Source organism: Melozone crissalis, unplaced genomic scaffold (assembly GCF_028551555.1).
Source record: "Melozone crissalis strain CALT ecotype California unplaced genomic scaffold, PUWL_Pcris_2 ptg000006l_1, whole genome shotgun sequence".
NCBI lineage: Eukaryota > Metazoa > Chordata > Aves > Passeriformes > Passerellidae > Melozone > Melozone crissalis.
Window position 1 is genome coordinate 37,373,487 of NW_026535784.1, and position 27,705 is coordinate 37,401,191.

Genomic DNA, 27,705 nt, shown 5'->3' on the forward strand with positions numbered 1-27,705 from the left:
GCACTGAAAATGCTACTGCAACATGAAAGCTAAAAATAACAACACAAAATGCCAGGAGTCACTCACAAGAAAAGTTCCTGGAAGAAATGCCCACTCACCCACACTGCACAATCTTAACATTGTCCAAGTGACAGCTTGCAATTTGAAGCCAGATAAACAAGGCACAATTCAGCCTTTTTCCTATTGCCAGAAGTCTGCACTCACTAACAACTGTATCAGCACTAGAATTGACACCATTTGGACACTCTCTGATCTGCATCAACAGGTAGGTCCCCAGCTACTATTTGGTACAGATGCAATTACTTATGAGTGTAAGTTTGTACCAACAACTGCTAAACCACTCCTAGTTTATACCACAGAATGTAAACTTCAGAAGAAACATGTGCAGTACAGGTTCATGGACACTCTTAAGAACTAATACTGTCCTTGATGATGATAAAAAATTTGAATTTCAAATTTGTAGCCTTCACCTGACAATAACAGCATCCTGAATATGCTGTGCTTTTTAAAATGCACTGAATGCTCAGACTTCAGTAAAAAAATTTATTTTCAATATAAAAGTGCCAAAATATTCACCATTCAACATTGTAATCTATTCAGCAACCAGCTTACTCTAGTAATCAAAATTGCAAGCATCTTTATTCACATTTTTAAATCAAATTCCTTTCACACGTTTCCACAATAACCCGAGTCCCTCGAAAGTGGGAAATTTGCATTTCGATTGGCTGCTGTAGTCCATATGTCCAAGTTCATGTAGGCACGGAAAGGGTTAAACCTCGGATAGTATTCCTGCTTACACATAACTGCCTGGTTCTCCACGTGGGTTGAATGTTGAGTCGTGGCACTGACGGGGCAGCAGCTCTCATAAACATCACTCTGGGGTGCCCAGATGGAACCAAAAAGTCCAGACATTGGAGACAAGCTTCGGGTGCTTGAGAGGTAGGGCTGCAGAGCAAGATAAAACCAGCATGGGAAACTGCAACACGGACCTTTTGCCAAGGAAAATGTGGAAATGCTAAGTACTAAATGGGAGAGAGGAAGCAGGATTTATGCAGAAATTTAAGAAATCCACAAATAGAAAATTACAGAGGAGTTCACAAAGAAATATGGCTGCCAAAAATATTACAGCAGCATTAATATAAGCGTATGTGTGTGTGTATGTGTGTGTGTTTAAAAGCCCTCCACTGAATGAAGTCACATGAGTTCCTCCCTGCACAGCACAGATATTACTCTAAGAACAATATACTACTCAGTTCTGGTCAGACTGTTGAGGGAAATAGAGGAGAAATGGAAGACACACAAAGATCACCATGCATACTTTGAGAATTAAAATGAAAAGAGAACGATGCCTAGAAATGACAAGAAACGGGCTGAAGTGTGCGTCAGTCCAGAAAGACTGTGCATGCTGGGAGCAGAAAGGGATATTCAGTGTGAAAAATGAGACTGTAATTGGGAGCTAGGGAATTTAGTTAGAAAATTCTGAAAGCTTATAAAGAACCTCCTGGAGGGCAAGATGTATTAGTCTGCAAGGAAGTCTCTCAGCGAAGGTCATGGAAGTCTTGGGACTTTTAAAACTGAATGAAACATTGAAATGTATTGTGGAGAAAAGCTCGCCAGGGAAATGAACTGAATTATCTAATGCATTTTCCAATCTCTACCTTCTGTGTTTCCTGGCATTCCTGAATAAAATATGAAATAAAATATATGTTTATTTTAGGAAAAATTCTTCTACCAGTTTTGCCACTTTTTAACATAGACGAATTTTCATTTTTACAGTTGAAAATATTTCTTGCTTTATTTAGTTAGTTTCATTCAAAATAAACCTATAGTAAATTTTAAAAAAATCCAAAATACAGTATTTTGAAAAATAAGCAGAAGAGAAGATAGTTACAATAAAAGACCACCTTGAACTGAAGTTACTACACTGCACTGTGGGATGACAAACATGGCTAGTCTGGAGTATAACAGGTTAAAGTCAGGATTCTGAAATCTGCATAAATCCAGCTTAAATCGCTTGAATTTCCTACCAAAAAAAAAATCCTGTTAAAGTACCTGAGAGCAGCTGTCCATTCAGCTCTTCAATTTTCAAATCTCTCTGGGTTTTTCTGTCTGCACTTTTTGGGCTTTAGCCTCAGGTGGACACATTGATTTTCACAGAAAAAAGTCTCAGTAGACTACATAAACCCAAAATATTTTTCCATGTGTAAGCTGATTTTAGTCAATTTTCAGGCAAAAGGATCATCTCAAAATTTTGCAGACAAGGTCAATAACATCCTTGACAAACAGCTGGGAAAAACCTGGGCTACCAATGCTAGCATTAAACACAAACATCAGAATACTTAGAAGATTCATGAAGAACATGTAAGCAACAGGTAGGGAAAAGACAGGAATACACGAGGAAGGCTGTGAAGGAGCACGCAAAGGCAGCGCCTCACAGTGACAATACTCACTGTGGAGTTGACATAACTGGCAGGCTCCCAGGCAGGTGGCATGTTGGGAGGAGCATTCCAGGTGGAGGGACAGTTCTGGTCAATGAAGGCTGTGTTCTGCATTGCTGCAGTACCTGGGAAGCCACTGGGGTAGTTCATGTTCTCTGCAATTTATAAAATCAAGAAGACAAAGTAAGACTTATGCAATATAAAACACTACTAACATTTCTGTGGAGGAATGCTGAATCTTCTTGAGAGTGAGCCAGGCTGGGACTGACCTAATCCTTCAGTGACTCCATGCAGCGTCAGGGTAGCACAGCAGCGAAGTGTATCAATTTCTGTCAACAGGACTACCACTCTGAATTAGAGACCCACTAACAAATTGTTATCAGGAGGACAGGATAAAGACTTGGCAGTCCCTCTACTGGAGAACAGAGTCTTTATTAGACAGAATGTGCATGGCAGAACCTCCACAGGCCTCACCGCCAACATGTCTCAGCTCTAAGCACCCAAGGGATCCGTGTGCTGCCTGGGATTCTGCAGTCTGACCTTTCATTAGTACTTAGGTAGGTAATGCTAAAGAATTCTAGATTGCTGCCAGTGTGCTTCCCAAGCCAAGAAACTCTAGCCTGGAAAGATAATTGGTCACAAGAGGCCTTGTATTTCACACACTGGAAGGCTGAAGCCTGCCAGAGGGGAAACAAAGAAGATTGTACAAAAAGATATGTGTAATACTGTAAGCACAAGCATTTCTCTCAATTCCCTCTGGAAGTCCTGCATACTGCCTTTTCAGGCTCTATACAAAGGCCAATATTCTCATCCACCACATGCAGTCATTGTTTATTACTACAGAACACACTGCTGGAAAACGTAAAGTTGAAAGCAATGAACATCCGTGTATAGAACAGCTCAACCTTTTGTTCTATAAAAGGTGAGAGGAAAACAACCATGCTCTGTTGTAATTAATAAGCTTTATTTCATCCTACCTTCTGGGAAAGCACCATATTCATTCATCTCTAGTGGACAATACATGTTGGAAAACTGGCTGTCACAAGCTGCATTCCAGTCAATGAAGCTGTCTCAAGAAAAACAAAAAAAATCTGCAGTCAGAAACAATTTGCAAAACTTCTGAAAATTACTTAGAAATACTTATTTATTGTAAAGCTCTTGGATGCAAAATGCCTGTAACTGATCAAGAGGCTTTTCACATTCCACTTGTCAATTTTGCCAGTATCTACTCTGCGCCACTACACAATCACAGCAATCTCTCTCACAGAGTTCTTTTTCCTCTGGGAAAATGAACAACTTGTAATGACGGTACCAGAATCCTGCAATGCCTAGCTGGGTTCAACTTTCTTCCCTGTAAAAAGAAAACAACTGTACTTCTTCCCTACAATCAAGTATTATGTGATTTGAGGTGGCAGAAATACATTTGAATGCTTGAGAATAACAATTAAAATGGAGATTTCTATTTTCCCAACGAAATGTGCTAAAGTCCTGTTAAACAGTGCATTTTCTAAGATACACATAGATTTCTAGGGGTTATACTTCTTTAATTAAAATAATTTCAAGAAGATTTTTTCAAAAGTAATTCCTAAAGACATGCCAGTAATAAAATAGGCCCTGCTACACAGCAAGTCTGAAGTAGTCCAACTCTGGATCCAGTCTGCAAAAGGATTTCATAAGAAGCTGCTCTACTTCAATTTTACTATTCAGCCAAGCTGCTATCTGAAGTTATCACTACTAAATATCAATATACAATTGCATGGGTGTGCATGTATTTTTTGCTTATGAAGTCCAAATTGAGATAGGTGTATGAAAGCAGTCACAGAATGGGCAAGGCTGGAAGGGACCACAATGGGTCATACGGTCCAGCCTCCCTGCTCAAGCAGGGCCATCCCAGAGCACATGGCACTGGATTGTGTCCAGAGGGTTGAATGTGAGAGATTCCACAACCTCTCTGGACCATCCACTCTGGTGTGTGGTCACTGCACAGTAAAGAAGTTCTTCCTCATGTTCAGGTGGAACTTCCTGTGCATCAGGTTCTGCCCACTGCCTCCTGTCCTGTTGCTTGGCACCGCTGAGCAGAGCCTGGCTCCATCCTCTTAGCACCCTCCCTGCAGACACTGACAGACATTGATGAGGTCCCCTCTCAGCCTTCTTGATGTACAGGCCCAGCTCCCTCAGCCTTTCCTTGTAAGAGAGATGCTCCAGACCCTTAAACAACTTTGTAGCTCTTTTCTGGACGTGCTCCAGGAGCTCCTGATCTCTGTTGCACTGACTGTGGAGTTGGAACTGGACACCACTCCAGATGTGGCCTCACCAGGGCTGACAGGGGGCAGGATCACCTCCCTTCCCTGCTGGCAATGCTCTTCCTGATGCACCCCAGGGTACCACTGACCTTCCTGGCCATGAGGACACTGCTTGCTCAGGGACAGCTTGTTGTGCACCAGGACCCCCAGGTACTTCTCCTGTCATTTTGGATGACAGGATACAACTTGAAGAACTGGCCATATTTCACTGTTATGTGGTGGCAGAGTATTTCTGCTCTCTAGTTTGTGGCACATCTTTCATTACTAAAATTTGCTGTGTAAGCAGTGTAAAATATAAGAGCTAATCAAGTTCATTACCACAGGAAGATCAACCCAAATATAGACAGAGCCTGAAACATACCAACTTGTATCCCTAAACCACTTTTATAGTGGAATATTTGTCTTTATAACAATGTCTGTTCCTGCCTTTAACACAAGTACACACTGCATAACACACCATGTGGCATACACAAGCTACGCATTTAGCAAGAGGGCAACAGATTTCAAAGTCAGGCCCTCTGCCTGCAAAATGAGTGAAAGCATTTAACAGCTTTCCAAAAGTATTTAATTAAACTTGAAAAAAGTTCTAGAATATCTATACATGAACAGGGACAGCAGTGAATTTGTATTAGTAAAATTAATCACAAGGTACTCATGGAAGAGCATTAACAACTAGAACTAAGACTGAAGTGGCAGAACGACTTTTATTTTAACTATCATCTGCCTTTACAAAAATGATTAGTAAAGTACAGTCCTCTGCATTACAGAAGCCTGAACAAAGCATTATCTGTAGTTTTTACACAAAACGTAACTTGCCTGTTGTGGACAGAGGGGGTTTCTTGGATCATGCATGGTATATTATTCTCAAGGTTGTAGTTCAAACTGTTTGTCATGCAGACTGGCTGGGCAGGCCACAAGTCTCCTGTTGGGTAAAGACCTAAAAAAGGAAAGGGGAATGAAATACAGAGTAACAGGAAGGAGACTCCAAAGATTCTATCACATAGAGACTTTACTCTCAGATCCCCAATAAGGACTGTCTGCTAGAGAAAAAAATCCAGAGTTACTAAGCAATTTTTTTTTGTGATGAAGGCCCATCTTTTAACACATCTCAATATTTCTGTTTTTTAACAAAGATATATGTAAGACCTGAACCGAGAAACCAGAATTCAACAAAACAGGACAAGAAGTTCCTACTGAGGGTCCTTAAGTGTTCAACTGCCAGTGCCTAGATGGCACACTTCCACAGAGCAGGAGAAACAGCAGGGATGCAATCCCCACTGGCCTCCTTGTGCCCACCCCTTAGTCACTAGTCACTAATCACCTCTGAAGTCCAACTACACAAATGCAGCAGGAACAGGGTCAGGTTTCTAACAGACTGGAGCCATTCCTGACCAGACAATTTGTGAACTCATTAAATGTTGTATTTAGCCTCTAGCACAGATATTCATTGTGCTGCTCTTCATGGACTGCATGCCCTGACTGCCCACAGATATTTGGTTCCTATCAACTCTGAGAACTGGCAGCTGGAGAAAAGAAAAAATCAAATTAGCAATTTCCATGAGACAATGCTTGCAAAGTTGGCTCTATTTCATTATTTCACATGATACATATCAATATTGCTACCATGGAAGAAGGTTAATCAGCATTTGTATCTTATCAGACAGGTTAAATCTACAGCAGAAGGGCAGGGAGTGCTGCTGCCCAAAGAACCCCATGTCCTGACCAGCTTTCAAACTCCACCTCACCATGTAGCATGATGCTTTTATGAATCCCACTCAAAAAGCTAATATTACTTCCCTCTGAGATACAAATAATGAAAACTCAAGAATTTTAACAGTGCCACACAACCTCACTCATTATTGCTGTCAAAGAGAGCAAGTCCCAACTGTGGATATTTAGAGAGAAAAATGGTCATATTTGATTTGGTGCCAAGCTTCACTTTAACACAGCAAGTAGTGCTCTTGATCTCCCAGCTGCATTGCTTCTGGACATTAATCTGTGCACAGCAAGAAGATGAAAAAAAGAAAGAAGACCTAGAACATGAGTTGAAAGCTAAATGCTGTCTTGACGCAGAGAAGATGCAACAAAAAATATCAAGGTTATAAGCAACAACTGTCAAGGTTTTAAGCCTTCATTTGCTAACTTTGCACCCAACTTGCTTAGAAGCAAGTAAGTTCTAGTAACAATGTGTCTATCAGGTTGGTGCATGTGTAATTAGCAACATCACTAAAACTGCTTGGCAAGTGTGAAAAAAACAGCTCCAGTTGTTAATACTGACCTTTGTTTTTGTCAGGATCTGCAGCTATGTCAGTGAAATTGGGACATAAGGTCTCAGGATATGGGGGGATGCTGTTCATGTCTCTGCTGAATGAAAAGAAAATTTCATTTCTTAAGTCTCATAATCCAAACTATTTCAAAGGAAATATACAGAGATGTAGAAAACATTCTAATGACCATCATAACTGCTATTGTGCTATTGCTTTTCCACTGTCCTGATTCTTCCTATTTCAGAATTACAACTGTGCAATTTTTAAAAGTTTTTTTTCCAATTAAAAGCCAGCTACTTATCACACATGCAAAATGAATGAAATTAATACACCTTAATTACCCCATTTTTATTATCCAGTTATCAACCTACTGCAAATTAATTCAACAGCTGTTCTCTAAAACTGGAAAACAAGCTGCAGTTCGTGAACATCAGTAGGACCTCTTATAATTTTTGAACAACTTTCAGGTAAGTTTACTTTTATGTCCATGAAGACACACAGAGACACATGAGTGTGAATTTGGTATTTATCAAAGCCAACCCATCAAAGGAACTAGTCAAAACGAATAAAAGAAAACATTTTCAAGCACCGGAATCCCAAAGGAAAAGGATTGGAGTATTTCTCCTTGTAAAAACAGAGAGTGGTCAATGAGAAGTGAAATGAGGATTCACAGCAATAAAACTTGTAGATGCTATCTCCACTGCAGTAAAGAGGGAGAAAAGAATGTGGGGGAGAGAGGAATCAATTATCATGCTGTATATCCTAGGAGAACATTATTCCCATTAAAAAAATAGCATCAACTTGAAAGTCTTATTCCCACCTTTAAAAAAAAAAAATACAACTAAGCAGTAATGGAAATATAAGTTGCTAGGATCTGGAAGAAGTCAAAGTGGAAAACCAATTTCCATTTTTTTTCCATGGAAGCTTTTGGAAGCTTTTATTGTACTTATGCAGCATAATCAATTTTGCTTATATCTTCTCATGTACTGAAGATGATTCTTCTTCCAACTATTAAATACAATCAGATGATCATAAAAAATTACAAGATAACAGGTGCCAACAGGTATTATCTATCAAACTGAGACAAGACTTCAAGTTGGTGTTGTTTCTTTAATGCCTTACAGGTGTAGATTCAATTTTTTTACCTGGTATTGCAGATGTTATGAGACAGATTTAGAGTGATAGGAGTTTCAGATGGAAAATCATTTTGTGAAATATTCTCTCCTAAAGAAAAGAATGACTGTGAAAATCAAAGATCCTTAAAAAAGAAGTATGCACAGAATACACATCCACACAAACAGAATTATCAATGGTGTTAATCAAGTTTTCTCTCACACTGGATTATCACTAACTGCATCAATTTCAAGGCATGCTACCTAGGTCCATAGTCTTAACATGTATTTTATGATTTAGAAGTGATTACCACACTCTTGAAGGAGAGGTTCCTTGTTACTATCAAATTAGGTCTGAATTTAGAATGACTTATTTTCTTTTTTCTTAGGAGGCATTATAATTTGAACAAACAGGAAAGTCATATACACATGATTTGTTATCTATTAAATCACAGGTTCAGACAGATCACACACTATCATTAAGAAATGTGAAGTTTTATACATACACAAATACACATGAAGTTTCTGGATATTTTTTAATAACTCAAACCATCTTTTTGCAGGTACCCAAAGCTGGGTTTGCTGGTGTCACTTTAGCACTTTAAAATTACTTCTAGTGCCACATCACTCTGGATAATTATGGCAATGACTTTCAACTACTTTAGTGATATTCAGGTATTCAAGAATTGCAGTAAAGAAGCACAGCTCCCATTTCTCATGCTAGTCAAGTGACTGAGGTGTTCTGGCTATTTACACCTCAAATACACCTATCCAAACCCAGCTCCTCAAATCTGAACTGCTTTCACACATTCCTCATTTGTGCATTACTTAAATAGTTTTAATGTTAAAAAAAACCCCAAATAATGTGATGAATCAAATTCAAAGGCAGAAATTGCTTTGGCTATTCTGAGTGACTCTCAGTTCTCCCATCCTTCCATGACAACTAACTGTGCATACTGCTTATTGAGGAGCCTGACAGTAATCTTCATCTCTATGAAATGTGTGTACTTCTTGTCAAGTACAAAGTTCTTTACATCCCTCCTTGTGTGTCTAAGGGGGGCTCCACAAAAGACGAGTTCATGTGCCCCGTGCTGTGGTAGGCCTTTCCAATCAGCAGGAAGGCTAAAACTCTGTGCTTTACTGTGAAGAGGAGCTGGTTGCAAAACTTACTGGATGGAAGAAAATGCCTGGTAGTAATCATTGGCTTTTTATCTCCATCTGAACTGCTGGTACTGCTCCAGCTACCCCAGCTCCCTCGACTTGCACGAACGCTTCCTGACGAACTTCCACAATCTGAGCTTGAATCAGAACAAAACTTCTCCAAACATTTCTTTTTGGACCGCTGATAAAAGTTTTCTAAAGAAGTTGGGAAAAACAAAACAAAAAAACAATCAAAAAAACAACACAACATTTAAGAAAGTCTTGTCAGGGAAAAGTAATCTGAATCATGAATTTACATGGATTCTCTGAATTTTCTGATAAGAGAAGAAATATTTGCTGGTAGCTTCAGTAACTAGACCAGTCCCTAACATAAGGAGTTTCTGATGTACATGATATCCCAGTAACATGAATGCAGTGGTGATACAGTGCTGCTATAGGCCATAGGTTCAAAGAGGAAGTGCATACTGTCCTTTGAAATAAATACTTAATAACATCAGACATGAAACATATCCTGGCTGTAGGAACATGCATATGATAAAATGGTGCAAGTAATGAATTCATAAGTGATAGATTCTCTTATTATCTCATTAGAGATGCAAAGGACAATCCTATAGAAATTGATAACTTTCTTCAGATCTCCTCTTCCCTAAAGCCAGGGAAAGCCAGATGATTAAAATCCTGATGGAAAGGCAGGAAGCAGGTATCCAAGCTTTATTTGAACACAAAACCAGACTACCAGTCTGTCTTTCCTTCACCAAGAACTGATGGATCATTGCTTCAGACTGATTCACTTTCTGGTCTGCACCATGAACCAACCCCATGGAGAAGCATGCAGAGCCCTTCAGAAGTGAGCAGCTATTATTTCAGGCACTGTGTCATACCAGTCCTGTCATCTTCACGTCAGGGTTCAAAAGGGAGAAAAGCACAGGTCTCTCGAGTAAGGAATGCTCTACTGCCACAAAATTCACATTCTGTTTCTTTCCCCATTTTAAGATAATTAAGACTGCATACCTGTTTCTCCTTGTATGGACAAGTTCCCAGCTTTTTGGTCTGCTTTACAATTTTCCCCGTTGTTCTGAGGACACCAGGCTCTTATTCCAATATTCGCTCTCAGATCCGGCCTTTCAAATTCACTGCACATATGCTTCAACTCACTCTGCTCAGGGACCCTAATAGAACCACACCCCAAAAAAACCCCATGTTTGCATTTTACATTTCATCTGCAGTTTTCCTTTCCAGGCATTAAACACTTCAACTCACACAGCTATCAAGGCAAAGTGCAGGGGAAGCAGTAGGTTTGGGAGTCTTATTCCCCAATTTTACAGAAACCTAAAAAACCTTTCACAAAATGCAATATCCTACCACACAGACTACTACTTCTCAGGAGGAGAGGCAAAATGACATGTGCATTTAATTCCATTCTCTAATGCACCTGGCAGAAGGCAATCAGATGTTGCAGTGATAAGCACAGTTTAGCAGTGTACAAAGATCTAGATGCAAAGAAAAATGTGCCCTCTGCTCATTTCACTGGCACAACTACAACTAGAGTAAAATCCCAATCTGGAGCAATCTTAACTTTTTGCTAGTAAAGGTGGAATGAAATGTCTACATCCAATACCATAATCAGAGAGTATTGAGGAAAAATGATTAAAAGTCAGCTGTCAAATTTCTGCAGAAATGGAACAGTTCCATCTTAACTCAGAAAGCAGCAACTGCTGAATTGGTTCAGGGAACGGACACTAAACTTCAGTATTTCACTGCTTATTTTTTATCCTTCCTATCTACAAAGGTGTGCATCCAGCAAAGATTTACACATGCGCTGACTTCCCACAAAATGAACAGAAATGTGTGTATAACAGCCCTTTCAGATTTACAATCTCCTTTTAGAGTCCACTGACCTCAATAGAAGCACTCGCAATAAAAATTACATCTGTGAAGGCTTTGTAGGATTGTGACTTTAATTCAAAGGGCTGGGGGAGGGGAAGGAGTAGGATTTTCTCCTCAGTAGTGTTTCTATTCTAAAAGGAGTTTGTAACCAGTATTTTTTAATAATCCATACAACTTAAATTTAAAATATATTAAAAAAATAATTAAAAGTAATTTACAACTGACTTTAAAATGCATTAACACAATTCTCAGGGGGAAAAAAAAGTAACTTTTCACAGCGCTCACTCAATATTCTTTACAATCTAGTGCTGCTCTAGTTGTTTAAATCATAATAGCAAAAATGAAAGCCACTCTCTCATTTCTAAACATTTCTCTCCCAAAATTGGTAGAGGACAACATCCCCACAGTTACTCAATATGGCAGATGATTCTCCTGAAGGCGGAATCATTTCAACAATTTTATTTTCCTTTTTTCAGTGAAGAGAACACATGACTAGAACTTCTCCAGACACTACACAAGGGGAAGGAAGCTAACCATCCAAACTTCAGAGACAGCACATTCCAGACTCTAACAGAGAGCTACCACGGCTATGCAGAATGGGTTGCATCTATCTACATGCAGATTTACACATGGAATATTTTAAAATTTTTTGTTTTGCTGGTGATATTTAGTAGTGCACATTCCTAAAAGTAAATGCTCAGGACAAGATTAATGTGTGTTTACTTAAATAGATAAAATAATCCTGCCTAATGTATTATGCAAAATCTGCAGAAACATTAGAGCAACTCTGGGTTTCTTCATGATTTGGTGAGGCAATACATACCTTGTGGATATATTTACATTCTTCTTCTTATTTTTCCTAGATGTTCTATTTCTATTCCAATTCATATTTGGTACATTTCCTTCCTTTTTATCCTGAGGCTTCTTCTTTCTATATGCATCTTCTTGCTAAAGGCAAAAATACAAGCTGAGACATTGTAAAATGAACTTAACTTAGTCAATGAACTCCACTGGATTTTTCTAGCTAAATTTCTCTGGACAGAATGGCCTGACCCAAATGCATAGTTACTTCATGATTTAGTAGCTTTCCACAGCACATCCTCTTTCCAGCACCATCACTTTAACCAGCCTTTCCAAGACTCTGTCCATCAAGACAGCAAGAGATGATGAGATAGGAATTTCTGAATTCCCAAACTTAGCATTTTCCCTTTCACAGCATCTAGCTCTGACTTTCAGGGAAATAAAAAAATGGAGGGAGAAAAAGTAAAGCAGTCAATAAAATTCCCAATGTGCTAAAAACCAAAAACATCTGCCAGATTTATGATCAGCTGGTGTGCAAGTTCAGCAGCAATAAATCCTCCCTTTCCTCAGCAACTGGAGGCAGTGGGGGAAGGCATTCATTTGAATTACAGCTGAGGAAATTATGGAGTAAGTTACCAGCAAATACTAGTCATTTCAAGAAATGCAAGAAACAAAGTGAGCACCATCAGCCACATGGGCAAAGAAGTTTGTAACAGCAATTCCCAAAGCAAGACAAGACCGTGTCTTTTCTCACATATTCCCCAAGCAATGTAAGCAATTCTTCCTTACATCTTTTTGCCATGGGATTTATATCCAGTACACAGAATATAAACATAATCCAGATTCTCAGGTTCACTAATTGCCTGATGAAGCTCTTTTAGTGTTTTATGCTGCCTGCAACAAAGGTACAGTCTTGATGTGTTTATCATACTCAGAAACTAGGGGTGAAGATCCTTCTCAGCAACTGCGTAATCTGCTAAAGGGCTTCTGCCTGCTGTACTCCCAAATGCAAGTTTCTGATGCAAAGCCCTGGGTTTGGAGATCAGGTCTGCAAGTGAAGGCCAACATGCCCACTTCCCTTGCAGAGAATGTTCCCACATCATTAGTGTGGCTGACAGCTGGCATTAGATTCCAGTATGCTTGTGCCTGCTCTAACAATAACAATCTCTGGCTGTGATATGGCTGTTTTGATTTTTACCCAAACTGTTCACCATTCCATAAAGCAGCATGAATACACAATGGATGTGGGACAGCACATTGCACTCTTCCTCATTCATCTGATTTACACCATTTCAGGTCTGTGACTCTACAAAATAGTTCCTACATATACACACATATCTATAGGTATGTATATATGTACATAAACTATAAAAAGAGAATTTCAATTTTGAAAAGGAGAAAGATCACAATACCAACCTCAGAAGAAGTAATCTCCTCTTTTGCACAGCATAGAGTCTCTTCCTTGGGTCCCTTACTAATCTTTTTCTCTGTGGAAGGCTTTATGTTGATCTGCTTTTTTGAAGTCTCACAGTTTTCTGTTTCATTCCTGAGAGGCACTTGCTGGCTATTCCCTACAATTAAACAATAACAACTGTTTGCATGGGAAGAGAAGGGACTCTCAGTCATAACCACATACCTTTCTTTAAAAACAGCCTTGTATTGCTTTCCAAAACACAGGAGACTAATGTCTAGGCTGATGATACTGGAAAATTTTAAAACCAAAAGCTAATACAATGTAAAAATTCTTACAGCAGCTGCAAAAAGTAGCTTTGTGCTGGTTCACGGTCATGAGCACACCACTCCCAGTGCATACAAAGATTACACAAGTCCTGCTCATCTCATCTGAATTTGAGCTACTTGGTAGAATTTGAAGCTAGAGAACATTGGGTTAAAAAACAAAGAGGAAAAAATCCCTGCAAGCTGAGTAGGGAGAAAGGACAGCCTTTACTTGGTGCTTGACACCTCAGAAGTGTCCTCTGCATTCACTGTGAAGACAAAGGGAATTCATCCTTTCTTTAGCATGGGTTCCACACTAAAAGTTCTTTTACTTGAGAGGCTTATGAGGAAGAAGAATTATTTTGATCTAAGAGTCCAAAAGATGAAAGATTCAAGAGGAAGCCTGCCTCAACAACTAGCTCAGCTGAGTCACATTGCTCTGCCTGGGCCAGGACAGGATAGAATTCACTTTGCCTCTGATTGGTTCCAGGTATCTCAGAGACCTGCACTACATCCACAGTGATCTGCTACCAAGGCTCTCAGCTGCTCTGTGTGAGAAATGTCATCACTTACTGAACTGAAGTGGCCTTCTCACCTGGGAAAAGTACACCAAAATGTTTTTACAGTTTCCTGCCAACCAACCACAACATCCCAGCTCTGAGTCAGATACCAGCTCCCCTCTGGAGGGGAACAGGCAGCCATGAGGACTGCAAAAGGAGCACATGTGAATGAAACACCAGGCGAGGGAGAGTGCCAGAGCTCTAAAGAATGCTCTGCTGCCCTCCAGCATACAAACATGAGAGTACCCAAGGTCCTGAACTCCCTGTTTGCACAAAACCAGGTCTGTAATGATAATCAAGGTACAAACACTGCAACATGGTACTTTTTAGACTTAACACATCCTACTAAATGTCTTGAAACACAGAAATATCACATGCCTGATAGTGCAGAAAGCCACAACTGCTAATAGACAACAAGAGAGATTACCTTTAGTGCTTTACCACTGAATATAATGAATTATCTCCTAATTCAAAGCAAAGAATAAGCAACAATGCATTTTAGGAGCATATGACAAATACCTCAAAATAGTCATATTCAAAATATATCTCAAAATACCTTGTAAGAATGAGTGAAAATATCTTGCCTTCACCTGAGCTTGCACGCTTGTATCTGTTATAGCTCACAGGTAACAACACAACAAGCAACAAGCCCATGGTAGCAACTACACAAGACAGCAGGGCCTGAAATCCCTCTCTGATGGCTCACTCCCTAAATAAACTGCCACAGCTACAGCAAATGCCAGTTTTCACCATTCAATTACTTTGCCAAGTGCCTCAGTAAAGCCAAGCTTCCAGAGGATACATTCTCCTATCCTGCTTTTCATTTCTCCCAGGTGTACTTCTGCTGTTCTTAAAATTTTGAATTGTGAAGCTAAGAGGTAAGACTTCCCAGGCAGCCTAGCCCCACAATTTCAAAAAAACAAAAACAAGATAAAAAAATACAGCTATGCAATTACTGTGGAAAACACTGATTTGCAGATTCCTACACAATAAAAGTTCACACTATCCTGATGTTAGGCTTTCCTTATTTTGGGTGGTTTTATCTGAGGAGTTCTGAATATCTGCTTCTGAATGCGCTTGCTTGGTGATTCAACCACTGTATTTTCAGTGGACCTGAAAATAGCAAACTGGGATCCTTCTGAATATCTGACAAGGGCAATTTGTGTCTTATAAGCAGATCTAGGACATCAATTATTTTAGCAGTTAAAATGCTAGAGCAACAAGCTTGAAATTTGTAAACCAAGCAAATTTATGATTTATAAAACAACTTTAAATGTAAGCTGCTTCCTCGGGAATGTAAACAGACAAAGCACAGTGAACACATAAGAAACACCACAATTCCCTTGTCCTATGCAAAAGACAAAATCCTGATCACAGTGAACTCATCAGAAGATTTCACTTAGTAATTTAGACTGATAGAATTTGAGAAAAAATTACCACTAGTTTTCCTTATTTCTTGCAGTTCTGGCTGTTGTTGAGGTGAATTTCTGGGCAAGTGACTTTCAGGTAGCTTCTTGGACATCTTCACAGAACAGAACTCCTGTTCTTTGAGCTCAGCTAGATTTTCTGAAGTTTTAAGGTTAGTTTCCTTAGGAAACATACATGTTTGAAGATCTTCCTTCAGATCACACTCTGAAGAAGTATTTTTAACGAGAACTGTATTTTTCAGTGTACTTTCTTCTTTACCCAGAAAGTCTTCTGGAAGAGTTAAATTCTTGTTAACGTTTATGCCATTTGCATATTTCAGAGTTACCCAGTTCTCACTGACAACATCAGTGCAAATGTCCTCTTTTGGTGCTGAGGTTTGGTTCTCTGCAATCTGATTCTGTTTCTCATCAGCAGCTGCAATAGCACTGCCAGCTGCTGTGTTTGGTTTCTGCTTACTGTAGTAAACTGAACATTTGTGTTTCTTCTGAGAGTGGCTGTAGGTCGCAGGACTTCTCTTTGCCGCACTCTGACTTCGGCTGGAAGAAGTGCCTACAGACAGGAAGCCCTTTCCTTTACCTTTATCTGAGGAACTATAGGAATCCATAAATGTCTTGCAGCTTCCCCTGGAGGGAAAAAAAAAAAAAAAAGGGATTTGTTTTTCTTTACAAAGCCATCATGAATTGTTTTATGAGATATTGTAAGAAAAGAAAGGGGGCATATTCACAAGCCATGAAATTGCTTTAGGTCTTTAATTTACCATACCAGCTAAGCACATTCTGCTTTCAGTGAGAATTGAGCAACACTCTAAGTATTTGCTCAGACTTCCAACACACTTACATGCTTCAATGAGTAAATGCCTGACTGACCACTCAAGCAGGTCAGATTGAGAACCATCAATGCATTTTCCATTCTCTCCATGGCTGTCACACCTGGTGTATCCTTTAATTTTATCACACAATTTTTACCTTATGTATTACTCGCAATATTCAAGATTAATAAACCCCTGAGTTCCTCCATTCCTCCTGGTTTGAGGTGGAAGTTCTCTAAAAAAAGGCTGCTTGGAACACTTTAAACCAGCACACAGCAATATCAGTGAGGGTCAGACAAAAAGCACCACTCCACAATAAACACAGTAGAAAAGAAGAAAAAAAAAAGTATTTTTACTTGTAGGAATCAGAGCTGATTATGTCAACAGAGTTGCTGTTCTGCTGTGGTGAAGCACTAGGATTTGGCCTCTGTCTTGATTTCATGAACTCTGCTAGAATATACTGGGCTTGCTGGAAGGCTATCAGAATCACTCCAAGCAGGGACAAACTGCCAAAGAAAACAATAGATACTGGTGTCTACAACTTTCAGGAATATTCAGTGAAAGGGTTAAAAAGCTTCTAACAAGATACACTTCTCAAGTATTTTTTCGGTAAATTCTACATAAAAAGACAGACAAACTCAAAATACAGCCCTAAAAATGATAGTTGTAATAGTACTTTCTTTTCCTTTTTTTCCTTATAGGCCTTACTAGTCATTAGCTCGATAAAATAACTCAGTCATGAACTTTAAAAAAAAATAGAGCAAAGAAAAAGCTCATTCTAAGAGAGATAATCCTTGAAAGTAATTTAGAAGTAACTGTGTTGTAGTCTTACATCATATCATATTATGATGCATGACATCATATCATAATATGACCTATCAGCCCACTGTTCATTTATGATAGTCATCATCATTATTTAGGTATTTATTAAATACTGTTTCTTTCTTTTCCTAGAGAAAACGCTGGCATAAAATGAGCTACAAATGCCATCATACTTCTGAACTAAAAATTTAGATGCAAAATGTCCTCTCTCTCCACAGTGTACCAATTGCATCAATCATATATGGATCAAAGCAAAAATCTTTCTAATTCATCAAACCACCATCTCAATCATGCAGTGTAAATTTTGTTAGCAGGAAAACAGAATGAAAAATTCCTGGTTTTTCAGATCCCTGTAATCTTCTTCTGTTGCATCTAGAAGCAGGCAAAGTGGTCACTGCTGTTACTTCATTTGTGTTCTGACTCTTTCCAGTGTCCAAACCACACAAGCAGCAGCACAGTGTGCAGGGGGATCTCAGTCAGGGATGCATCAGCCCATGTGTGTTATCACCACGGCATTCACATGCACTGCAACTTGTAGGAGCTCTGGGGTGCTGTGAGGAAAGCCTTACCTTACAAAGAGGACAGTGAGCCTCCAGAAAGACTCTTCCCAGCTGGGTCCTGGCACCACATCCGCACACAGCGGTAACAGATGGTGAGGGAGAGTCACATTGAGCGTGAAGTGGAACTCCAGATCAGCAGCAGTCACCAGTGTGAGCTCACGAATTACCCACGAAGATGTAAAGTCAGGAGTGAATCTGTCAGGAAAAACAGAGGTGGTGTTACTTTTTCATTGTTTGGCTGAATTTTACTTTCTGAAGTCACACTGATAACAAAAATACAAACAATACAATGATGACAACAGGAACAACAACAATAAGAAGAAAACTAATTTAATAAAATTTACCAATAATTTAATAGCATTCTTAAAATTACTAAAATATTGCCTCATTATTACTATGAATTATCAATTTATTAATCCAGTAATAACAGTTTAGTTATATGAAATAATATTATTTAATAATATCTTTTAAAGCACACTTAAATAAAGTGCCCACTATCTGCTTAAACTGTGCAGGTGGCATTAGGTCATCTTAAATTGGCAAAATATGGGGTTTATTGCGACTCTTCACAATACTCTTGTTACTGTGACATGTTTTCTTTTTATCAAGGCAATACACATAATCAACTCAGGTTAATCAACAAAAGCACAGCTGCCCAGCATACAGCCAGCATAACTTCAGAAAGGGCCAGGTACTAGGGTGCAAAGCTGGAAAGATACAGAAAGCAGAAGAAACACCAGATTTGTCTCTTCTTCTACTTCCCCGACCCATCTCAGTATTCTACTTGATTGCTAGAAGGGATAACTTGCCTTTCTAATCAGAAGAGGTGAAATCTGTTGTATGGGAAACCACAATTACTTTACTACAGTAACATCAACTTTACTTTTGCTTAAGTCACAGTAGTATCTTTCACTCAAGGATAGTTTAAAAAGAATCAGTTTTAGACTATGTGCAATGCTGGGAAAACATGACTAGATTGTGGTCAGGCTACTTGGAACAAGCTTAGAGAATAACAAGCAAATAAAAAATTGTGGCAACTGTTTCGTTTTAATTTATTACTTCATAATGCACTGATAAAAGCATGTATGCTGCTTTTTAAAAATAATGGGTCATATAAAGAACCAGTATTATATAATCCATTCATTAGTGTTATCCTGAGGGAAATTCTTATTAAATTTCTATTCAAAATTTTGTGTGTGGTATGCCATTGGAGTGTCTGTTTCTGAAATTATTATTTCACATTTCCACTTCAGTTTTTTTGTCAACAAATTTGTCAGTGCTTACACAATGCTGATTTCTCGTGATGAGTTTTGAGCTAGGAAAAATTCCCGACAGTCTAACACTTCAAATCCATATCCTTGGCAACTGTAACCATTGATTTTCATTGATGAAATTGTTATAGGAAGAGGCCCAATATTCTCTACTTTGAAGTTCTTCGTAATGGATAGAATTTGCTTGCTGTCTTTCAGTTCTTAAAGGAAAAAAAGAGAGCAATTAGTTTACAGTGCATGAAATGATTTTCTTACATTCATAAATAAATTGCTATTTTTACTTACAACTGAATAAAAAAAAACCTAAGTGACCAAGATCTAATACAGACTATTCTGCAGTAGTGTATTTCTAAAACTTTTAACTATTTTCAGTCAGAGTTTTGACAAAAAAGAATCTACACTTCTCACGGCCAAACTCTTCAGCTTTGACCATTCTGTTTCTGTAACATCACTGTTCTGTATGAGTTCCAGTGCAGAGCAAAGCAGGCAGCTGCACAAGCAGAGACCTGTCTCTCCTTACTCACGTCGTCTGCAGTCCATTAGTGTCGCTTCTGGCACCTTGAACCGAAGGGATCCTCCTGCACCTGGGAGTCTTCCCCCTACTTTAAGCAATTCTTTGGCTCCAAAGCCTTCTACATTCACCACATCCAGAACAGTTAAGTTGTTTCTGCCATAAAATAAAAATCAAGCAGTCAGCCACTAAAGCACAAATTAAGTTTCCAAAGTCATGGCTTTGCTCTCTAGGTGCCAAACCAAGGTAACAGTGTGTCAGAACAGAATCAGAGGCAAACCTAGACAGGTTTCCCCTAAACAGAGACAGGATCACTCCAGAACCAGCCCCTAGTGAATTTCAGACAGTGAAGGAGCAAGTTTAGTGACCAGTGCCACTAGATAACAACTGTGTCACCTAGTGAAAATGGTTGCTTCTTCAATTAATAAACTCCCTTTTCCTACAAAGGTAACCAAAGTTTGGCTGCATAAAAGACTCACCAGATCCATAACTCCTATCATTATTAAGTCAGATTGAAAACAGCAAAGCCATACAATGTGTTTCTCTCAACTCAAAACTGCCTCAGTAGAGTCACATGCATTTTATAACCCTCTGACAACATATCAAGAAAATTAATGACTGAGACATAAGGCCCAAACACACTCTAAGCAATTTTTATTAACCAGAGGTATTCTGACTTTCAAATTTTGAGCATTTGTCTATGTGCCAGGACTTTGCAAATTCATTTTTACATTGAGCTGCTTGATTCTCACTTACAGCTAAAATTTGGCTTACCTGATTAAAATAAGGGAAGCTACTCTTTTGTAGTCAAGAGGCGTAAAAATTACACCAACTTTTCTGGTTTCCAGTGGCTGTAAACTTAAACAAAGCATCTCAGAACTGCATTTCTTGCTGGTGAGGTCCTCTTGATGTGCATTCTGTTAAACAAAAAATGCACTTCTTACTCACAGAAAACATGCGTGCTTAAAGATGTCAATAAAGAAAGCACTGTATCACCACTTAGCACCACACAGAATATTTCTGGCAAGGTGCAGAAACTGCTAACTAACTCGTTATATCAAAGTCTTTCCTTTTGACAACATAAAACATCAGATAAGATTGTTTATTTGAGCAAAAGTTCATATTACTGCACTTATTATGAGGAATGTATTACTTCATTATTTAAAACAGCTTTTATTTCCTCAGATGGAAAAGAAATTATAGTGTCTTTCATTTTCAAGAAATCCTGAAACACTTCACAACACAAGAACTGAAGTGTATTGATTGCACAGGGAAATGTGGCAACCATTATACCCTCAGTGCATGACTTACAACTTGATTGAAGTGAGAAAGGGACTGCTGGTAAATATGCTGATAATTTGAGTCACTGGAAGGAAGCCAAAGAGAATTCTCAACTATATTAATTGAAAACCAGAACTACCAGAAGTTCACTTAGTCTGGAAATAATGTAAATTTTTTTAATACTGTTGTTTATTCTTTCTGCCTTTGAAAAATGAAAATAGCCCTATAACTTGCTCTTCCAGAACTGAGGTCTCCTCTTAGAAAGGGGTGATCAGATACCTATAGCAGTCAAAAAAACCATAAAGATTCCAAAATGGGCTCTCACTTGGTTGTTTCTCAGTTTATGGGTGTTGTATTAACAGCTTTTCTATCTTTTTCAGTTCAAAATGTTTTTATTCTTAGTCTATTTTATGAAAAATAATGCACAAAAACTATCAGAACCTGCATTTAATAATCAGTATTTATTAAAAGCAAGTCATGTATGGTGTTTGCAAACTTCCCCATGTCACTCCCTACAAAGATGAGCCTAACAATTCACTGCACATAAAATGACTAGGAAAATGACGTCAAATGCAAAAATTTAAATGTTAGCAATTATTTGTTTGGTTAACAAGGCAAGATCTGTCTCATATGTGCTGAAAATCTACCTAACCCTGCATGTTCCCCCTAGCTCTTCAAACCTAATGAAAACCATGTATTGCACACACTGATGTGAAGATCCACAGCTATTTTTCCATTTGGCCAAGAGTACGGTGTGTGGGACTGTGGAAGCTCACGCCTCCCCCTACACTACCTTCCCTTTTTCAGAGTGTGCCTACAGGCTAGGATTTATAAACTGCTGTCTCCTCTCTTTTACAACAACTCTTACAACTGTTGCCAGAAAGGAAAGGCCAGTTTTGATTAGTGCAGCAAACATACTCTTTTCTTTTTACAAGGTACAAATATTTCATTAAGATCTTAAAGCATATGTGCAGAAACCTGTATCTATACAGGACATTAAACATGAAGCTGCAGTATGCCCAAACAGCAAGGAAAATACATTAATTCTGGCTTTTTGTACAAACCAGAAGTCTTAAGAAGAGATCCTCTGGGTATTCTGGATAGTACTCTGGTCACCAGAATATGCCAGCATCCCTGATACAGCATTTTCTCTGTCATCCATGACACATCATCTCAGGGTTTAAGCACAGCTCAGCACTGGTGTGCCATGGTCAAGTACTACCACACTCATTCAAAAATGAGGCAATTGGAACCAGAGAGAACCATGACACTCCAAACCTGAATCCAGAAGTTGCAATGGCATGAAGCTGATATGTAGAAATCCCAGCTCCTCCTGCCATGAACTACCTGACACTACTTCCCTGTTCTGAGAAGAGAACCAGCCCGCTCCTGACATCACTGACTCCGCAGCCTGACACTTCATGGTCAGCCTGGAGCCAAGGGTGAAGCCCCAGCAGCACATCCACACACTTGCAGCCATGCATGCACTTCCCTCCCTACAGCTGTATTCAAAACTGACCCAAATCCTGAAAATAATTAACTACAAAGATACAAACCTGATGAAGAATCAAGAAAACACTGTGAAACTGCTTTAAATTGCTCTTGGGAAGAACCCAGAAGTAGCATAGCTAGAAAAATCCTTCTCTAGTGTGTCAGACCACTTCTACCAAAATTAACCATCTTACCCTGTGAGAACATTCATCCATTAGCCTGAATTCGGTGGTTGTGAAGTTGATAGCTTGCACATTTATCCTGAACCTAAATAAACCAAAACAAAAAGTTAAGCATTTGAAACCCAGCCTGTCAGAACTGCTTTAACTTATTTTTACATGCTGGCATCTATTCTTAAATAGAGACTACTTTTACAATTGCATTTTGGCAGTGTGAAATATGGTGGAAATGTGGGTCTGCATTTCAAAAGAATACGCTGCAAATCAGTTTTATGTGGATTACACATATTTGGAAAACAAACAAATGGCTGGGCATTTTAGGTCTGCCAGTGTAGAATATTGTAAAAGATAACAGTCAAGAAATAGAATTTCTAAGCCACACAAACACAAATTCCCTGAAACTCTTTCTGCTCACATAACTGTTAAGAAATAATCATTATTAAATCTCATATAATTTATTCAAAAATCCCTCTTTCTGTTCATGATTTGTTTGGGACAAATTCCTATTTTCCATCACATAATGCGCAAATCAAATTCACTTAAAACAATTGATTTGTTTGTCCAAATGCAAATTATAAGCATTTGACATCAAGTATTAAAAACCAACATAAGAAAACCAACACATAAAATGTAGATTATAGACGAATGGACCTCCAGCCACTGAATGAAAACTCACTTGTCATAACTATCTATGACATTAGGTTAAAAAGAACCAGTTAATGGATGCGATTTCTGGTGAAGTTAGAAGATCTGCAGAAACACAAGTGTGCAAATACAGAGAAAATGTAATTGCAAACCACTAGAAAGAGTCTATGTGGAAATCATATTTAGTATGCAAACAGATGGAGTTATTAATGTGCATATATATACACAGACATATATATGCACATGCATGTACCTATGTAAAGGAATGAGGTTAAGGAAGCAATTACACAGGGATTGGGATCCCAAATAAGCAAGATACACCTAAGCACAGGAGCAATCCCACTGTCTCTAACCACACACACCTACCAACTATAACATTTTTTCAAAGATAAGTGTGACAGGGCTTATTTTGGTGAGCTTCAGTTCACTCACCAGGTCTCTTTATTATTAGTCTAACTCTCCTCTAGATTTCTCATTAGATCATCATCTCAAATCTAAAACAGAAGGGCTAAAACAATGCAGAAACATTTACTTAGCTGACCCTAAATATTTATGCTGAGGTTGCTCCCTCCGAATCTGCATTTTGCTTCCCAGTTTCTGTTTCCTCTTTGACCAGGGTTATTACCTAAGAAAAGGCTAAGAAGAAAACTCTTCTCTGGGATGGTTCAGATACCTTCTTTTCACTGATCTATCTACAGACTCTACAGATACCAACCAGCACTGTGAGGAGATGCACAAGCCCAACTCTGTAAACTGTTCACCTCACCTGGGCAGCTTGCACTAAGCCTCAGATACTAGAAGATGAACAACTATAATATATATCTGGCAGACACAAATTTCCTTAAAACATGTTAAATTTGTGTTTTATCAATGATGAGGTACACCAAAAAGGCATGCACCATACAGGGAGCTGCCCCAAACAAGGCTCTGTCTTCCAAAATGGGTCAGAACATAAGCCCCATCTAAGTTACACTTTGAAAAACTAAATAAAACCCAATAAGTAACAATCATAAGGCATAGCAAATAAGATCTTTTAAAAGGGAAAACAGTATCCTGAGATAGTTATTACCATTTGTTCAGCAGACTCAGTGAAGCTTGGGGATCAGGGTAGTAAGAAAGAGGCAGAAGCTGCAACGTAACTGGGAAGGATGAAGGGTTTCTTAGTACGAAATATTTTACCTAAATAGTTTGGAGGGGAAAAGAAAGAGTTAAAAACTACATATTTGAGAACTGGTTGGTAAAATAATTCAACAGTAGCAATACAATCTGCATTTTCAAGGGATTTCAATCTGGCTTTTGTGTCAATGCAGTATAATCACACATGCACATGACTGCATGTAACAGCAGGACATGTCACCACAATGTCAGAATCTGCAAAATCAGCTAAGAGTGCATTTTGAACCACATACACAAAAATACAGACCACCCCCAGTACCCAAACAACCCTTTCATTTGGATTTTGATTTATGCAGACAGATGTGAACAAAGCTCTAGCACAGAAGAAAGTTAGTGAGGTGCCACCCCATCTTAGAGAAGTCTGAATGCAAGCAGGTTACAAAAATTTCTGTAATGACTAACAATTAAATTGGACAAATGGAATATTAAGGTAATTCACAATATGTGCATATGAAAACTATTTCCATATGACTGGTTCTGGCCTAGGCTAGGTTAGTAGAAACCTAAATCTGACAAACAAGAAAGAAATAATTGTCAGTGTGGCTGGAAGATACATTGCTCTGCAAGTGTTGTATCTCTCATAAATGTTTTACACACCTCTGTTAGACAAGACAGTGGAATGAGGAAGGCCATCCTGTACAGCCTTGCATGCATCACTAATGACAACACACCCTATCCCTAGTCCCACGCTCAATTATTTTACCACAAGCATGTAACTTATATAACGAACACAAGGAAAGTTTAACAACAACAACAAATTGTTGGTTAAAACTTACACTGCTTTACTCTTCTCCTTGTACTAAAGTATTACAACTAGCAATCTAGGAAACTTACCAAAGAACCAAAGAGATACAAATTTAGTGTCTTAACTGAGATCAAAACATCAGTTCATAAGCAATATGAAAATATAAGCAGCACCAAATATTAACCACAGACTTTGTTATTTAAAAAAGCTAAACACACAACTCAGAAAAAAGTGTAGTAACAACCATCCTCACCATGCTACTTTTAACAGCTGTGGCATTAAAGTTGAGTGTAAGGCCAGGCTCTGTAGTCAACCGTGGCAAGAAAAAGGCAAAGGATTCCTCTTCAGAGTTCTTCTGCTGAGTAAAGCGAGCTGATCCTAAAATACTTCTCCTGCTTTATTGGCAAAAGCAGAAAACTTAATTAGTTTCTTTTTTTTTCTTTCAAACAAAGAACTACAAGATGATTTGCCAGAATCTGTAACTGCATGAATTTATCTTTCCTTGGAAATGGTCTCTACAAAATAAAGTCCATAAAGCTGTAGCTTAACAGCTAACTTTTGTGTATGTAGGCCAGGGACTAAAAACCGTGAAAGCCATTCAAAGACCCTGAGAAGACTGCTAAGACTGCTATACAACCTGATGATGAAGGACTCATGCAACTCCATAAATGAGCTGGTAAAACATGCTTGGACTGCTTTCATGCCAGGTAGCCCTGGTGAGATAACTAGAGTCAGAATATTATTTACATTTTAGGCTGAAAAGCTTACTTGTGGCTGGCAGTGCCTTGAAATGAAAGCTGGGGGAGTCTGGCGTGCTCTGAAACTCCATGTGCTTCAAGAGAACTGACTTAAGTGTAGAAAATGGTCCAGAATGTTTTGTTCTAATTAAGAATACTTCAGAACAGAAATATTCTTTCTTACAACACTCTACTGGCTTGATTAAGAACCTCAACACATTCTGTACAGACCTGCATGCTTCCCCACTTCTTATTTTTTGCCATCTTTCATAAAGGTCACTTGCAAGCTCGGAATCCACGTCCCAGGCAGAGCGGTCCAGAGAGAGACTCTTCTGCCAAAGCAGATTTGCTGAAAGAATAATAGATTTTTCAGATTTTACAGAGATAATATTTGCTCCTTCCAGCAGTCTACTTGAGAACATGAGTAATCAGTATCTGCAAAGCATCCAGACCCAAAACAAAAAAGCCAACCCCCTTTTCTCTTCACAGTGAGAATATGCAAGGGTGTGTATATATATATATATTATCTTCCATATCAGATTTGTTTAAAGAAATATATCTGCAAAACCAAGGTAACTGTACATGCAAACAAGAGAATGGGCATTGCACAGGCTGTGTATGCTTTAGTGAGACCTTTTTATTGCTGGTATTCCTAATAGATGCCACTGAAGAGTAACCAGGTCATCAGTAGTCTACACAGTACTCTCCACTGATGGCAGTAAAGTACCAAGATAATATGCTATACAGTGGTTCAAAAATATAGTAGCATGGCACAGCAGGGAACATAACAATTCCCAGTTTGGCAAAAACAGTCTTTTCATTTTAGCTTTTTTTCTAGATGCTGATAATTTTCTCAAATTATTCTTAAGATGAATTGCAAAGCTTTACATCAGTCTAAAGATTAGTATATTTTAGAAAGTTACACTCATATTGGTTCAAGCATTTTCACACAGCAGAAAGTAGTTAGAATAGCAAGCTTCCTTAGAAAGAAAACAAAAAATACTTATTTTGAAAGTGCATGTACTTTATTTTACAATCCTTAATGTTTAAAGTAATTAATTGAGATTGGTGATTATTGGAATAATCCAACTACAATTTCTTTAGGTCAGTATTTCCAGGCTAATGCATTACACATTTCTGTTTACAAACAGTAGTATCCTAAAGCAGAAGGCAGAATACCTGTAAGTACAGATCTCATTATGTGTATTATTAGAATGAAAATAAAGTAAGCAACAAGTATTCAGTTGTATTAGCCATATTCTTTCATTGAGATTAAAAAAAAAAAACAAAAAAGCAAACATTTTCTTCTAAGATACGGACCTTAGCATGCAAGTGTCTCAGTAAGTGTTCAAGTCAAATGTTTCTATATGTCACCTCAATTCTCCTTTTCACATCTGACTGACTACTACTGCCTTCCTCATATCCTCACACAAAGACACATTTCAGGAAACATCATCTTGAAAACATTTCCAGGAGAGTGCTCAAATATTTAAAGCCTATGCTATCAGCTGCCTTCTGAAACTCCTTACTGCACAGAGAGCAAAAAGCACTATTCTGAACCAGCTTTTAACAGGTTCAAAATTCTTTAGACAGTATCATGCCACGTTAAACCTATTGCTGTATTTTGGTAAATGCTAGCCAGGTACTTAAAACAGCTCCCAGCATTACAGTATCTGGAGATGGATTCTTCAGTCCCAGAAAAAAAAGAGACGCCTTCCTTCTGTTTCATATGATACAATGTTAAGGATGTTGTTTTACAAGCCTGATAAACCATATTTGCTGAAACCTACGGAATTATTGCTGTGG

The 27,705-nt window shown here is 38.5% G+C and overlaps 1 protein-coding gene across 3 annotated transcripts in view; it reads right to left on the reverse strand.

Annotated features, from left to right (window-relative positions):
- Nucleotides 1-620: 620 nt before the first annotated feature.
- Nucleotides 621-27,705, reverse strand: part of TMEM131L (transmembrane 131 like) — a 79,971-nt gene continuing 52,886 nt past the window's right edge. Inside the window, exons 16-35 of one of the 3 annotated variants that reach the window (XM_054293646.1) lie at nucleotides 26,131-26,248; nucleotides 25,416-25,554; nucleotides 24,311-24,420; nucleotides 22,612-22,684; nucleotides 20,420-20,562; nucleotides 19,659-19,801; nucleotides 19,148-19,334; nucleotides 17,873-18,058; nucleotides 16,838-16,987; nucleotides 15,683-16,296; nucleotides 13,386-13,540; nucleotides 11,992-12,116; nucleotides 10,293-10,450; nucleotides 9,291-9,476; nucleotides 8,154-8,232; nucleotides 7,020-7,105; nucleotides 5,558-5,678; nucleotides 3,416-3,504; nucleotides 2,451-2,593; nucleotides 621-945 (exon numbers count right to left, since the gene is read on the reverse strand). In XM_054293646.1, the coding sequence (XP_054149621.1) occupies nucleotides 667-945; nucleotides 2,451-2,593; nucleotides 3,416-3,504; nucleotides 5,558-5,678; nucleotides 7,020-7,105; nucleotides 8,154-8,232; nucleotides 9,291-9,476; nucleotides 10,293-10,450; nucleotides 11,992-12,116; nucleotides 13,386-13,540; nucleotides 15,683-16,296; nucleotides 16,838-16,987; nucleotides 17,873-18,058; nucleotides 19,148-19,334; nucleotides 19,659-19,801; nucleotides 20,420-20,562; nucleotides 22,612-22,684; nucleotides 24,311-24,420; nucleotides 25,416-25,554; nucleotides 26,131-26,248 (3,284 nt within the window). In that variant the 3' untranslated portion in view covers nucleotides 621-666. Of the gene's footprint in view, nucleotides 946-2,450; nucleotides 2,594-3,415; nucleotides 3,505-5,557; nucleotides 5,679-7,019; nucleotides 7,106-8,153; nucleotides 8,233-9,290; nucleotides 9,477-10,292; nucleotides 10,451-11,991; nucleotides 12,117-13,385; nucleotides 13,541-15,682; nucleotides 16,297-16,837; nucleotides 16,988-17,872; nucleotides 18,059-19,147; nucleotides 19,335-19,658; nucleotides 19,802-20,419; nucleotides 20,563-22,611; nucleotides 22,685-24,310; nucleotides 24,421-25,415; nucleotides 25,558-26,130; nucleotides 26,249-27,705 lie in introns of all 3 variants that reach the window. The other 2 variants (XM_054293651.1, XM_054293643.1) reach the window with 2 other exon arrangements.